Source organism: Schistocerca americana, chromosome 2 (genome assembly GCF_021461395.2).
Source record: "Schistocerca americana isolate TAMUIC-IGC-003095 chromosome 2, iqSchAmer2.1, whole genome shotgun sequence".
In the NCBI taxonomy this organism is placed as follows: Eukaryota; Metazoa; Arthropoda; class Insecta; order Orthoptera; family Acrididae; genus Schistocerca; species Schistocerca americana.
The window spans coordinates 98,523,720-98,540,444 of NC_060120.1; the positions used below are offsets into that span (position 1 = coordinate 98,523,720).

Here is a 16,725-nt window from a genome sequence, read left to right on the forward strand (position 1 = left end):
ATCTACATCTACACTCTGCAGGTCACCTTGTAATGCTTGGTGGGCAACAACAATAACAACAACAACAACAACAACAACAACAAGCACACTAGAAATATAGCATTGCACTGCACAGGGACTCATTAGAGTCCTTCACACAAAACATCCCAAACACACTTGATTGGCAAGATACTGTAATAGTGTCAACTTGGAATGCTGTACAAGGCTGAGATACAAATAATTTATTGGATATACTGAAAAAAATGTTAGTTTGGAAGAACTTACTATTTTTTGCACCCAGCATCTTATAGATCATAGAAGATATATGTAAGTCTACACAGAATTGTCAATCAACGTTTTGTTGTTTGTGTTGTTAATAAACATTTGCATTTGTAGGAGCAGAAGGTACCTCTCTGGTCATGTCTCTTTCTGTTATACACTTTAATAGCTGATGATCAATTATATCACATGTTTTTTTAGAAATTTGAACATATTTATTTGTCATTGTGATTTTGTCTTTCACTTGTAGTTGTATACATGTTTTACTGCACATTGCATTTATTACAGTACAGAAGGAATGATCCGTGCCACACATATGTCAGAAAGAACGTAACTCTGCTTAGCAACAGTAATTCTTCTGAAGGTGAAGAAACAACATTTTGTGAAGACTTCAGATTTACTGACACTTACTACAGCATCGTTGATCAGGTATTGTATAACAAGCCCTCTCATTTTTCATGGCTCCTGACTTAACTGTAAGATAACTCTATTTTTGTGTGTATAATATATGAATGTGTCTACAAGTGTACACAATTAGTAAATGCATTGATTTGTCATGATACTATCATGAACTTAAATTTAACAATTTCGGAAACATATGGTATCTCCCTAAATGTAATTATTGTGTCATTGAGTCATGACCTTTGATGTTAAGTCTGTTAATGATGTCACTATACAAATAAAGTTTTCAGATACTGTTCAAAGGTAATGAATGACCATCACTGCTGTAGTGGAATAACAATGTCTAAACAGGACCATCAGTACAGAGCTTCCTATGATCTTCTTCTTAAGTTGCCAATCCTAAGATTGATTTGCAGCAGCTCTCCATTCAGTGCGATTGTCGGCCAGCCTCTTCAATTCCGTGAAACTTCCGCATCCTAGGTCCTGCATTATCTGGCTTATGTACTTTCTTCTAGGTCTGCCTCTTGCCCTTTTGCCCTCCACAAGGCCTTCCGTTATAGTGTGGAGAAGACTTTCATGTCTCAGAATGTGTCCCATCCATATAACTCTCCTCTTCTTGACCGTCTTCCAAAGAACTGGAACTTCCTCCGCTCTCTGCAGGACTTCTTCATTTGTCATCCTGGCCGTCCATGGAATTTTTAACATCCTTCGCAGACACCACATTTCGAATCCTTCAATCCTTCTTCTTTCGTCCTCTCCAAGTGTCCAGGTTTCGCTGCCGTAGAGAAGCACACTCCCAACAAAGGTCTTTATTAACCGCTTCCTTAACGACAGACTTATCATATTTGATGTGAGGAGTCCTTTCCTTTTATAGAATGCAATCTTTGCCTGATTTATTCTACTTATTACATCTTTCCTACTACGACCATCTGATGTTATTCTGCTTCCCAAGTAGACAAAGTCTTGTATTTCTTTCAGCTTCTCTCCATTCAGCCTTATATTCGTAATTGCTTGATTATTTTGTTTGCTTGCAACTAAGATTTTTGTTTTTGACTTATTAATTTTCATGTTGTACCGTGTAGCAAGAGTGTTTTCCATTTCCTCCAACACTACTTGTAATTCTTCCTCATTTTCCGCTAGGACAGCAATGTCATCCGCAAAACGCAGCATATCAACTATTTTTCCCTGGATCCTGATTCCATTAGCTTGTCCTAACTTTTCTTTGACCTCGTCCATTGCTTTCTGTATGTACATATTAAAGAGGACAGGGGAGAGTGCACATCCCTGTCTCACACCCTGTTTAATTTTTGCTTGTTGTTGATGTTCCCCACATCTCACTATTGCCACCACTTCTTTGTATATGTTCCATATCGTTCTCCTGTCCTTGTACTTAGCTCCAGTTTCCCTCAATATCTGGAATAGTTTTTTCCATTCAACCTTATCAAAGGCTTTTTCGAGGTCAATAAATGCTATGTAGGTGTCCTTTCCTTTTTCCATTCTTTTTTCTATTATGAGCCTTAGGGCCATAATGGCTTCTCGCATACCTCTCCCTCTTCTAAAGCCAAACTGGTCTTCTGTGAGCATGCATTCCACGTTCCCTTCAATTCTTCTGAGGAGGATGGTCGTCAAAATTTTTGATGCATGTGATGTTAGGCTGAGGGTTCTGTATTGTGCACACGATTTTGCTGGCATTTTCTTTGGTAATGGAACAATAATACACTTTTTGAAGTCCTCAGGCAGCTCTCCAGTATCATATATTTGGCAGATTAATTTATACAATTTATCTTTTATTTCTGTTCCAGCTGCTTTGATGATTTCTGCAGGCAATGAGTCAATTCCTGGTGCTTTTCCGTGCTTAAGTGCCTGATCAAATTCAGACCTTAGTATGCTGTCTCCTAGTTCATCTTTATCTACTTTGTCCTCACTTTCAATCATGTCATCTTGTACATTGCCTCCATATAATTTCTCTAGGTATTCCTTCCACATAAGTGCTATATCTTCATGATTATACACCATCTTATTATCCTCTCTTATTAGGGCATGACATCTAATCCTTTGTCCTCCTGAGAAGAAGCGTTTCACTGTTTTGTATGCTAATTCAAGGTTCCCTTTCTTCAGAAGGTCTTCAACTTCTTTGCATCTGTCTTCAAGGAATCTTTCTTTTACTTGCTTCAACTTCCTGTTGATTTTGTTCCTAAGCACTCGGTATGCCGTTTTCCCTTCTTCCGTTTCATTATTTTTGAGCTTCCTTCTTTCCTCAAACATAAGTATTATTTCATCAGTTATCCACTCCTTCCTCTTTTCAGGTTTTTGTTTTCCAATTATCTCTTCAGCTGCTTTTATTAGGCCATCTCTCATATTTTCCCAATGTTGTTCTACATTCTCTATAGGATGCTGTTGAATTAGATCCTTAGCCCTTTCTTGGAACTCCTTCTGCGTCTCACGGTTTCCAAGCTTCCCTATATCCAGTTTTCCATTTCCTATTTTCTTCCTTATGCATTTGAACTTGAGTCGGCATTCCGCAACAACCATGTTGTGATCACTCACAATATCTGGGCTTGCGTATGCTCTAGAGTCTTTTAGTTGATTTCTAAATCTATTTTTGACTAGAATGTAATCAATTTGGTATCGTTCTCTATCCCCTGGTGACTTCCAGGTGTAACTTCTACGGGGGTGATGTTGAAACCACGTGTTCGATATTATCAGTTGATTCCTGTTACAAAATTCTATAAGTCGGTCTCCTCTATCATTCCTTTTACCAAGGCCGTAGCGTCCAACAGCTGGCTGTACCTCTTTATCTCCTACTATTGCGTTCCAGTTTCCCATGATTATTAAATTTGTTTCTCCTTTGATTCCTCTCAAGGCTCCATTTAACTCTTCATATACAGCTTCAACTTCCTCATCCTCCTGGTTTGTGGTAGGCATATAGACCTGTATCACAACCGTCTCTGTAGGTTTGGTATCCAGACTGACAAGTATTATCCTTCCTCCATATTGTATATATCCCTTCACTCTCTGCCCCAATTTTCGACTCATAACTACTCCAACCCCACCTGCTCCAGGTCTATCTTCTATCGTTCCTGTGTGACTTATCCTGTACTCATCACTCCAGAAATCTCCGCAGTTGGGCCATCTCATTTCAGACAATCCTAGTATTTCCAGCTTCATTTTCTTCATTTCTTGCTTAAGGTTTTCGAGCTTCCCCATCTGCAGTAAGGTGCGGACGTTCCACGTTCCAATTCTACTATAGCTCTTTTTATTTCCTTTGTTCCTATGAACTGTTGAAACGTGATCTCTGGTAGTCCCCTCCCGGAGAACCGAATGAGGGGCTATTACTCTACCAAGCGAAACGGCCTCCTAGGAGGGCGGATGAGCAGGTAGAGGCAGGGCACTTCCTATGATATGATGTTAGATTGAGAGTGCAGTTTCAGCAGCCACAGTACAGAACATGAACATGTGGTGTGTCTAATAGATGTCCACTGACAATAAAAGGTCTTCAAGGTAAATAAACCTATGTGTTAGCTGGGCCATTCCTCAGATACAGTGAGCTATGGCTATACAAATGCCTTAGCATGTGAGACAGAAAAGAACTCTCTCATCTCTCTAGTTACTTCTTCCATGGGACTTAGGGATATGCAAAAATTTTATGACTCTCTACAGTGTGGTAGTTATGTTAATTCCTCATTGTAGAGATGGTTTAGTGACTGCTCTGCATGTATAAAATACAAAATGTCATCCTTACATTTGTAGTTCAGGCTTGTTAGAAGGCAGCGTACACTGATAGAATTTAATTTGTTTTTATTTATTTTATTTATTTACACTCCTGGAAATTGAAATAAGAACACCGTGAATTCATTGTTCCAGGAAGGGGAAACTTTATTGACACATTCCTGGGGTCAGATACATCACATGATCATACTGACAGAACCACAGGCACGTAGACACAGGTAACAGAGCATGCACAATGTCGGCACTAGTACAGTGTATATCCACCTTTCGCAGCAATGCAGGCTGCTATTCTCCCATGGAGACGATCGTAGAGATGCTGGATGTAGTCCTGTGGAACGGCTTGCCATGCCATTTCCACCTGGCGCCTCAGTTGGACCAGCGTTCGTGCTGGACGTGCAGACCGCGTGAGACGACGCTTCATCCAGTCCCAAACATGCTCAATGGGGGACAGATCCGGAGATCTTGCTGGCCAGGGTAGTTGACTTACACCTTCTAGAGCACGTTGGGTGGCACGGGATACATGCGGACGTGCATTGTCCTGTTGGAACACCAAGTTCCCTTGCCGGTCTAGGAATGGTAGAACGATGGGTTCGATGACGGTTTGGATGTACCGTGCACTATTCAGTGTCCCCTCGACGATCACCAGTGGTGTACGGCCAGTGTAGGAGATCGCTCCCCACACCATGATGCCGGGTGTTGGCCCTGTGTGCCTCGGTCGTATGCAGTCCTGATTGTGGCGCTCACCTGCACGGCGCCAAACACGCATACGACCATCATTGGCACCAAGGCAGAAGCGACTCTCATCGCTGAAGACGACACGTCTCCATTCGTCCCTCCATTCCCGCCTGTCGCGACACCACTGGAGGCGGGCTGCACGATGTTGGGGCGTGAGCGGAAGACGGCCTAACGGTGTGCGGGACCATAGCCCAGCTTCATGGAGACGGTTGCGAATGGTCCTCGCCGATACCCCAGGAGCAACAGTGTCCCTAATTTGCTGGGAAGTGGCGGTGCGGTCCCCTACGGCACTGCGTAGGATCCTACGGTCTTGGTGTGCATCCGTGCGTCGCTGCGGTCCGGTCCCAGGTCGACGGGCACGTGCAACTTCCGCCGACCACTGGCGACAACATCGATGTACTGTGGAGACCTCACGCCCCACGTGTTGAACAATTCGGCGGTACGGCCACCCGGCCTCCCGCATGCCCACTATATGCCCTCGCTCAAAGTCCGGCAACTGCACATACGGTTCACGTCCACGCTGTCGCGGCATGCTACCAGTGTTAAAGACTGCTATGGAGCTCCATATGCCACGGCAAACTGGCTGACACTGACGGCGGCGGTGCACAAATGCTGCGCAGCTAGCGCCATTCGACGGCCAACACCGCGGTTCCTGGTGTGTTCGCTGTGCCGTGCGTGTGATCATTGCTTGTACAGCCCTCTCGCAGTGTCCGGAGCAAGTATGGTGGGTCTGACACACCGGTGTCAATGTGTTCTTTTTTCCATTTCCAGGAGTGTATTTACATTTTTTGTGTATAGATCATTAAGCTTATGTCTTTTGCAAAATGTCATACATAGGTTGAGTAGATTACTATAGATAGCACTTACAGTAATGGTACATACATCTGTCTTAGTACTCTAATTATATTATGTGCTACAAGAAATATAAACACTTATTTACTAAGAAGGCTTTTATCTTCCATTGGAGCAGCTTTGGTTCACAAGTTTTCAAAACTTGTAGCAGCTTGTTGAATGATGCCTGTGAATATAAGGACTACGGTCAGTTATTTTTAATTTTGTCCTCTGCCTGAAGTAGTTCACCTTATTTCTAGTATCATAATTATGTGTATCACTGCACTTATTTTTATTATTCAGAAAAATATAATAAGTTTATCCAAATACAAGGAATACACTGTTAGTTATTTATGTTGGAGAAAAGTTTAATGACAGAACTCTTTGGGCTTTAGTCCATGCATTAACCTAGTGGCTCTTTTCTGTAACACTAATATTCTGTTCAGGTGTAGGTCTACTGCACAACCCTGCAGTTCAAAACCATAATTAAAAAACGGATAAACTGCTCCATAGTAAATAATTTTTAGTGTTTCGATTGGCACTATTTTTGCCAACTGACTCATAAGATACAGGCTACCGCTGATTTTCTCACACACAGAAGTAATGTAGTTCACCCAAAGGAGATTTTTGTCCAGGTGGACACCAAGAAATTTAATGTTATCTGTTTATGCTGATGTTATTTCAGTCTCATGAGAACCAGTTGCTTAAAATGTTAATAGCTGAGATTTACTGATGTTGGTGTTTAGACTCTGATGTAGAAAATAGGTGGTTGCTTCCGTCACACCCTTAGTTGCAACTGAATGTAATGTAGAATACTTGCTTTAGGCCTACAATAGACAAACAGAAAACAATCAGATCATTCTGCCATCTGCCAGTTAACAACTGTATTAAATTGAGGAGGTACCTCATAAGGTACATATATTGTAATTCAATGCAATGTTATGGGCAATCACTAATCAAAAATATGTTGATGCACAAGTAGTAATGGCTTTTGTAAGGCAACCTGTAAACAGTCATAATATCAAAGATCAATGAAACAGCACTACTGGCAACTGAACAGATTTCAAAAATCAAGAACCTTTACAAGACAATAGTTCACTACCTGCCTGCACCAGGACAAGGGTGTGTGTGTGTGTGTGGGGGGAGGGGGGGGGCAGGAGGGGGGGGGGGGGAGAGCTGGTCAACTACATCTCCAGTCATCCTGAATTAGTTTTTTCTTAAGAGGTTAAGGCAATTGCCATTGAGGCTTCTCTGAAAATGACACAACCTATACTCTTCACTGTGCTTGGTCTATCCGAGCTTGCAACCTGCCTCTTATGACCTCATGACTGATGGGATGTTGAACTGTACTTATTCTTCTTTTCCTCTAATGACCTCATGACTGATGGGGATGTTGAACTGTACTTATTCTTCTTTCCCCCAGTGTTCTTCTCTGTAGAAACTATGAGAATGACACTACGATAACTGGAAAGAACACTATTTCAGTTGGTTGGAAATGATAGTGATCATTTTAAAAATAATTTATTGTCCAACACAATTACACTAATTTCAAATGAAACGACTGGTTTTGATTGGCTACCCTCAGAACATAAAACAGATGCCATTTTTCAATATCACCACTGCAGAAACCACAAACCCCATTGTCAACAGCTTGCTTTCTTTTATTTGAGGTTGACTGATGTTGGCAGAAACCAGTGATTTTGTTTTAAATTTGTGTGATTGTGCAGACCAGTGGATTACTTTCATTATGATAAATAACTGAACAGATATGATCCACTGTTGTTTTTACATGGGAACCAGCTGTCATTATCACTACTGAATGGCTCATCAGAGCCAGTAGGTGGCACTGCTATAATCAGCTATCAAGATACTAACAATCAAACCATTTTTAATGAAGATAAATTATCTAATTCCAATTTGTGTTAAAATGGCAGAGAGATCTAGTCCAGTGCAGCCTTTTCTCCTGACAATCTTATGGGGAAACTGAAAGATAATTTGTTTCTATTGAGGTAATCCACAAAATATGTTCCATTTTCCCCTGAGCCTTCTTGTGTACAAACTGATAGGTACACAGTGTAAAAATTGAACATTTTCTGTTATTATTCAAAAGTTTCTTTGCTAACTCTGATAGTCGTGAAAGTCTGGAATCTCTCATGGTATTTGGGAATTCTTGACACAATATCATTATTATTGTTGATGATGACATATCCTCAGAGCTAGAATTCTAGAGATTTTGGCAGTTTTTAATTTGAACTGCTTCACATAGCCTAGGCATGATTGCTTTAACAATGGTCAGTCTGATGGGGTGAGTACAATGAGAGCATTGCCCACAGGAGACAAACTTCTGGGTCTGAGTCACAGTTCGCACACTGTTTTAATCTTGTAGGAAGTTTTAAAAATGCTAACACTCTGCTGTAGTGTGAAAGATTCAGTCTGGATGCAATGAGATCAGTTGTTTGATGAATCACACGTGAAGTATGGCAGCTGTCTTCCACTCCAGACATAAAAATCTGCCGAGTCCACTTTGGCTTTAAAAGCATCTTGGAAAATAATTGATGCTTTGCATAAGTGACTAATACTTACTGTGTTTCACATATGAATTTAAACATGATAATATTTACTCACTTTGTGTCTTATATGTCCACCTGCTTTGCTGGGTGGTAACATGCTTGCCTCCCATGCAGTGAGCCTGGGTTTGATTCCTGGCCAGGTTGGAGATTTTCTCCCCTCCTGGACTGGGTGTTGTGTTGTCCTCATCATCATTTCATCTTCATCACCACTGCTCAAGTCACCCAATGTGGCATAAACTGAAACGAGACCTGCACTTGGTGGCTGAACATCCCCAAACGGGGCCTCCCGGCCAACGATGCCATAATCTCATTTCATTTCATTTGTGTCTTATATGAGTTCATACAAGAAAATCTAATTCCCACTGAATTTTGTATAAGAGAGGGGGAGAATAATTTTATTGCAGTGAGTGTCTGTGTCATATAACAGTGTGCCATTTTCTTGTAATTCAGAAGACGTGTATTTTCTACATTAACACATCTCTCCATAACTCAATATCTGAGGCCTGTGTACCACAGTATGTAGTGTTAATTGAAATCACTAATCAAGGTCAATGTTCAAAACCTGTCCTGCTAAAGGAGCACATAGTGACAGGGATAATGAAATCACAATGTGCTTGACAGATACAAGGTCTCTAAGTGCCTTTGTATATTGGAAGAAGGTCTCTGGTGAACAGTATTGGTTCATTTTTTGTCCTGATGCCATTGTAAGGACATTTGAGATGAACAGCTGTTCCTAGGTAGGCATATATAATAGTTGATTGCATGACCAAGACAAGGTTAACAATAACTATCATCAGGTACTAGAACTGAGAGTGCTCCGCTACATCTAGTACACATGGTGCTGACTGGTCAGGCCTAGTGGCGTCAGCATGTGCCTTTCAGGAACCTGGTGTAGTGGCGTAGTGCTGTGGTGCTTGGTGTGGCTGGCACCCAGTGATTAAGCTGCAGTGCAGGCTCAGTTGGTGCCCAATGATTAAGCTGCAGCATGGGCAAGCTGGCATCCAGCACTGAAGCTGCAGCATGGGAGCTGCTAGTGCTTGGTGATGAAGCTGCAGCATGTGTACACCTGGCAATGTAGCTGTGATATTGGCAAGGCAGGTGACCGGCACGAGTGGGAGTATCAGTGAAGCCATTGAGCAGTGTCGCCATTGGATGGCTTTGTTGTTTGGTAGGATGCGGCACTCGATCTGTGGCAGTAGCCTGAGATGTGTTTATGGTGATGAGCCAGCGAGGTGAGTGATGAGGTGTGATGAGGTGGTGCAGTGAAGCCAATAAGCTAGCTGCTCAGGACATAATGATTTCAATGGGCTTTAAAGGGGGTGATGGGGCTTTGATTGATGGGCTGTAGGATGGAGCCATTGCAAAATGCAGAGTGGGACCTCTCTGTCTGCTGACAGTTGGATCACGCCCTATGTAGGCAGGTGGACAGATATGCATGTGGCAGCATGTGACTGCGGAAGAAGAATAGGTTTGCGATCACAGCGCTGCTATCGATGTTACTCACATAGTGAATGCAGAAGCTGACATCTGTGGTAGAGAAGAGCCTACGGCCAAGCAGCTAGACTACGCGCAAGACGTGGCTGTAGGACGAGCAGTTGTAATGGGTAGGCTATAGGGCAGGATATAATACTTCAAATAGTGAATATTACTATTGTCATGAAGTGTGTTCAGATTTTCTCAGAAGAACTACATGATATTTTGTAAACAAAGGTGGAATGTGTGCTGAAGATCATGGAGGAAATTTTTGACATTTTAATTTTATTTGTTGTAAATTATTTGTGTTTTAATGTATTAATAAATTTTTTCGTAAGTTGTTTGCTTCAATGAATTTTTTCGTAAGTTACTTGCTTATGTGGTCGTTTTCGTAAGGTTTAATTCATGCTGATGCACGAATTAAACCTCACGAAAACGACCGCACACGCAAATAACTTACGAAAAAAAAATTCAGTGACGCAAACAACTTACGAAAAAATTAATGATGTATCCACTGAATATTGTGTTTATATAAGTCAATGATTTGAAATTTCGTAAGCTACAATTTCCTGAAATATTTATCATTCTTCCAGAAGCATTATTGGTATGCATATGTCCAACTAGTATTCTCTTCTGAATTACTTGTTGGCGAACAAACCAAGTATTTCTAGTTTATTGCTCCGATGCCCTTAACTCTAACATTTACCCTTTCATTAACAGTTTTTCTGTTGACAACACATCAAATATTAAAGGAGAAAAGTTATATGTTATATAATTCTAAGAAACTGTTAGACATCTATGACAGATGAATACCGTACTGCTATTGTTAAGCTCACCAGACAAAATATTGTCCCGTCCTTAAAAGAAAGCACTGGTTGATTTGGAGTGCTGTAGTTGGACATGGTTGTGAAATGGTGTGCATGTATGAGTCGGTTGTATGGAATCAGAGCAGTAACATGGATCGATGTAAGAGAGTTTATAGACTGGCAGAAAAGAGCTGTCGTGATTGGATTTGTCCATGACCACACTGTGAATGAAACTGCCAGTTTGTTGACGTACCAACGTAGACTGTCCAAAGAGTCCACAAGGAATAGTGTATCATTTGCAACCATGAAATATGGTGCAAAAACAGTGGTCGTGCGAAGACTCCAACTGATAGGGATTGGGCAGCAAACATACTTTCCTGGTTTGTCAGAATCTCAGGTGCCATATCCTGGCTCGACGGGCCTGCCAAATCATCCGATCATAATTCCATAGAAAATGTCTGGGACTGTTTGCCCCAATGGGTGAAACATAATCACCAACGCCCACGTTCTGCGGTATAAAATAATCAAAGAGTAGCTTCAGCGTGTTATAAGCTCACGGGATGGAAGAACTGTTAAGCTTTTACAGATGGCGCTGCGGTCGAGCCACATGCTCGACTGAACACGCACTGCCTCTACGTAAGCGTCCACAGCTCGTGGTCTCGCGGTCGCGTTCTCGCTTCCCGAGCACGGTGTCCCGGGTTCGATTCCCGGAGGCGTTAGGGATTTTCACCTGCCTCGAGATGACTGGGTGTTTGTGTTGTCCTGCTCATTTCATCATCATTCATGAAAGTGGCGAGATTGGGCTGCGAAAAGGTTGGGAATTTGTACGGGCGCTGATAACCGCGCAGTTGAGTGCCCCACAAACCAAACATCATCATCATCTACGGAAGAAGCGAGCAGTGAGACATTAATGTTTCAAGTGGACACTGTACATAAACATGGGAAAAAGTAAGGGCGTGACAGAATGGCAGGAAGTGATAATCGTGTTGGGCTGTGCCCATAGTCATACGATTTGTGAAGTTGCTGGATCTGTTGGTGATTCACGGTGGACTGTTCAACGTGTCTACGAACATTGGAGTAACATATGAAACACTCAGAACTGTCGCCGGGAAACGATCCTGACCGAGAGGGAATGGAGACGCGTTTCACGGCCTGTGAATCAAAATCATTTCCAAATCAGACATGAACTGCAGCAGGAAGTGAATGAAGGTCCACCCCAATCTGCTAACAAGAGAGCACTGCGTCGGGAACTGCATGCTACGAACATTTGGAATCGGTCCTCTCACAAGAGACTACTGCTCACACAGACACATAAAGCTGCGTGTCTTCAGTGGAGTAGAAATCGTTGAACGTTGACAATAAATGGCGGAACGTGGTCGGACAAATCACGTTTCTGCCTACATTCAAATGACGCACATCGTCGAGTGCACCGAAGGCCAAATGAAGCATTTCATCCTGAAGGTGTGCAAGAGCAGGAGGTCTGTGATGTTTAGAGAGTGTTTTCTTTTAATCATGAACAGGGCCCACTCACTGAGGCGACCGCTAACATGAACCAGTTTGAAGCTTCTTGGCAGATTAAAACTGTGTGCCGGACCGAGACTCAAACTCGGGACCTTTGCCTTTAGCGGGCAAGTATTCTACCATCTGAGCTACCCAAGCACGACTCACGCCCCGTCCTCATAGCTTTACTTCCGCCAGTACCTCGTCTCCTACTTCCCAAATTTCACAGAAGCTCTCCTGTGAACCTTGCAGAACTAGCACTCCTGGAAGAAGGCAAAGGTCCCGAGTTCGAGTCTCGGTCCGGCAGACAGTTTTAATCTGCCAGGAAGTTTCATATTAGTGCACACTCCGCTGCAGAGTGAAAATCTCATTCATGAAACAGCTTGTTTATTTAAACATTCTGAAAGATCAGGAGTTATCTTTCATTCAACTTCTACATGATGATGCTATTGATGCCCTTATTTTTCAAGACGCCAACAGCAAAGTTCATACCACTGGAAGAATATGTGACTGGTTTTCTGAATGATCCCCCATCCTGTTTCACCTCGATTGGCCTGCAAAATCACCTGACTTGAGCACCGCAGGAAAACTGTGGGACATATTGGAACGTCAGGTAAAACGCCACCAGCATTCCTACAGTATGATGGAACTGTGCGATAAAAGCATCAGCGTGTGGGCTTAACCTGGATGCGATGTGCCTCTGCAACTTTCTAGACTCACTTTCTAACCGAATTCAGGCGGTTATGCAGGGCGGAATTACACGGTATTAAATGATGCTTGTAATGACTTATCTAGCGGCGACCAATTTATTATCCAGTGAGTTTAGTATACTTGCCGAAACTTGTTGATCCTCCTCCTCTCTGTATTGTGCCCATTATCAAAGCTAGTGGCGATGTTTCATGCATTTGCGTGATGTCTTCCACGAGTAACTAATTTTTGTCTGGCGTGCTTATTTTTTAATTTATATCTACATCACTACATTCGCAATATTACACTACTGGCCATTAAAATTGCTACACCACGTAGATGACGTGTTACAGACGCTGTGATATGCAAATGATTAGCTTTTCAGAGCACTCATACAAGGTTGGCGCCGGTGGCGACACCTACAACGTGCTGCCATGAGGAAAGTTTCCAACCGATTTCTCATACACAAACAGCAGTTGACCGGCGTTGCCTGGTGAAACGTTGTTGTGATGCCTCGTGTAAGGAGGAGAAATGCGTGCCATCACGTTTCCGACTTTGATAAAGGTCGGATTGTAGCCTACCGCGATTGCGGTTTATCGTATCGCGACATTGCTGCTCGCGTTGGTCGAGATCCAATGACTGTTAGCAGAATATGGAATCGGTGGGTTCAGGAGGGTAATACGGAACGCCGTGCTGGATCCCAACGGCCTCGTATCACTAGCAGTCGAAATGACAGGCATCTTATCCGTGTGGCTGTAACGGATCGTGCAGCCACGTCTCGATCCCTGAGTCAACAGATGGGACGTTTGCAAGACAACAACCATCTGCACGAACAGTTCGACGTCGTTTGCAGCAGCATTGACTATCAGCGCGGAGACCATGGCTGCGGTTACCCCTGACGTTGCATCACAGATAGGAGCGCCTCCGATGGTGTACTCAACGACGAACCTGGGTGCACGAATGGCAAAACGTCATTTTTTCGGATGAATCCAGGTTTTGTTTACAGCGTCATGATGGTCGCATCCGTGTTTGGCGACATCGCGGTGACCGCACATTAGAAGCGTGTATTCATCATCGCCATACTGGCGTATCACCCGGCGCGATGGTATGGGGTGCCATTGGTTACACTTCTCGGTCACCTCTTGTTCGCATTGACGGCACTTTGAACAGTGGACGTTACATTTAAGATGTGTTACGACCCGTGGCTCTACCCTTTACTTGATCCCTGCGAAACCCTACATTTCAGCAGTATAATGCACAACCGCATGTTGCAAGTCCTGTATGGGCCTTTCTAGATACAGCAAATGTTCGACTGCTGCCCTGGCCAGCACATTCTCCAGACCTCTCACCAATTGAAAATGTCTGGTCAATGGTGGCCGAGTTCGATTCCCGGCGGGGTCAGGGATTTTCTCTGCCTCGTGATTACTGGGTGTTGTGTGATGTCCTCAGGTTAGTTAGGTTTAAGTAATTCTAAGTTCTAGGGGACTGATGACCATAGATGTTAAGTCCCATAGTGCTTAGAACCATTTGAACCATTTGAACCAATGGTGGCCGAGCAACTGGCTGGTCACAATACGCCAGTCACTACTCTTGATGAACTGTGGTATCGTGTTGAAGCTGCATGGGCAGCTGTACCTGTACACGCCATTCAAGCTCTGTTTGACTCAATGCCCAGGCGGATCATGGCCGTTATTAAGGCCAGAGGTGGTTGTTCTGGGTACTGATTCTCAGGATCTATGCACCCAATATATTTGTCCAATGAATACCCGTTTATCATGTGCATTTATTCTTGGTGTAGCAATTATAATAGCCAGTAGAGTAAATACTTAATCGCTGCTAATAATTATTCTTATTTCTAGTGGCAACTTGTTTGTCAACGGAAAATCCTGGTATCAGTATCTCAGTTGCTGTACTTGATGGGAGTTTTGTTCGGAGGAGTGGCGTGCACATTTTTGCTGTGGATAGTGCCGCCAGATCTGGTTCTGATCGGTGGCACGACTATTCAGATACTCGCCGGTGTGGCTGTCGCTTTTACACCATATTTTGTTCTGCACTGTTTATTGCGCTTCTTAACGGCAGCCGCATGCACCTGTATGTTCACCTCTGGTTACATGATATGTGAGTAAAACATTTCTACAATATGAGGTGACAGTTCGTCTTCAAAGACGGATATATAGAATATTCATGTTTATTGCAGGTACAACAATGATGAAAGGTAAAGGGAAGATTGTGGCTTCATGTTGCTACGAACATCTCTGGTCTGTTGGAGTAATTACTCTTCCGTGCATAGCACTCCTGTTCAACGACTGGCGTCACTTCCAGTTAGCTATCTCGTTACCCAGTATGGTCATTCTCTTGTGCGCCAGGTAAGGTAACAGTTCTTATATATATACCGGGTGATCAAAAATACAGTATAAATTTGAAAACTTAGGCCTAATAAACCAAGGAATAATGTAGATAGAGAGGTAAAAATTGACGCACGTGCTTGGAATGACACGGGGTTTTATTAGAACAAAAAAAAAGTACTGCTAGACGCGTGAAAGATCTCTTGCGTGTGCTCAGCCGCCACTTTCGTCATGCTTCGCCTCCCAGGTCCCCAGACCTCAGTCCGTGCGATTATTGGGTTTGGGGTTACCTGAAGTCGCAAGTGTATCGTGATCGACCGACATCTCTAGGGATGCTGAAAGACAACATTCGACGCCAATGCCTCATCATAACTCCGGACATGCTTTACAGAGCTGTTCACGACATTATTCCTCGACTACAGCTATTGTTGAGGAATGATGGTGGACATATTGAGCATTTCCTGTAAAGAACATCATCTTTGCTTTGTCTTACTTTGTTATGCTAATTATTGTTATTCTGATCAGATGAAGTGCCATCTGTCGAACATTTTTTGAACGTTTGTATTTTTTTGGTTCTAATAAAACCCCATGTCATTCCAAGCATGTGTGTCAGTTTGTACCTCTCTATGCACATTATTCCGTGATTTATTCAGTTTTCAAATTTATACTGACTTTTTGAACGCATATATATATATATATATATATATATATATATATATATATATATATAAGAAGTAAATGAATTACAAGTAAAAACTTGCCAAGTAGTGTTGCACAAACCATCAAACCGAAAATAATATATATATATATATATATATATATATATATATATATATATATATATATATATATAAGTATTTTGGGTTTACTTTCATAAGAAGTAAATGAATTACAAGTAAAAACTTGCCAAGTAGTGTTGCACAAACCATCAAACCGAAAAGAATAATGAAAACATTCAGGTCCTCTTTCTGTCTGTCAGACAACAGAAATCACTAAGAACTGGACTATATTTCAACTTGCTCCCTTGCGGAAAACCCCAAAGTACCATGTTAATTGTCATAATTTACTTCCTTAGTCAATAAAATTGTTCTGGGTTTGTGACAGCATTGTCAACTATAAAATTACGACGTTTCGGCGACAATTGCAAGACGCCTTCCTCAGAGTGTGTTGCTAACTGCTGAATGGGCGCTAGTTTAATTACTTATATACTATTGACGAATGCTGTCATTGGGTATGAGGGTGAGGTGGAAGGGTATTAGGTGTTCTTTTATTGGTCTTTGCACTGCGTCTTGTCATTGGCGGAAATAGCCGTTTTCCATTGGAGTTTCCTTTATTGCTTGCCATTGGTAGAAATCGGCGTACAGGAAATTGAGCGGCGGCAGCGGCATA

At 42.5% G+C, this 16,725-nt stretch overlaps 1 protein-coding gene across 1 annotated transcript in view; it reads left to right on the forward strand.

Moving 5' to 3' along the window:
• LOC124595765 (organic cation transporter protein-like) overlaps window positions 1-16,725 on the forward strand; it is a 151,432-nt gene that overhangs the window by 82,601 nt on the left and 52,106 nt on the right. Inside the window, exons 3-5 of the mRNA XM_047134646.1 lie at window positions 547-687; window positions 14,851-15,109; window positions 15,189-15,357. Coding sequence (XP_046990602.1) covers window positions 547-687; window positions 14,851-15,109; window positions 15,189-15,357 — 569 coding nt within the window. The remainder of the gene's footprint in view (window positions 1-546; window positions 688-14,850; window positions 15,110-15,188; window positions 15,358-16,725) is intronic.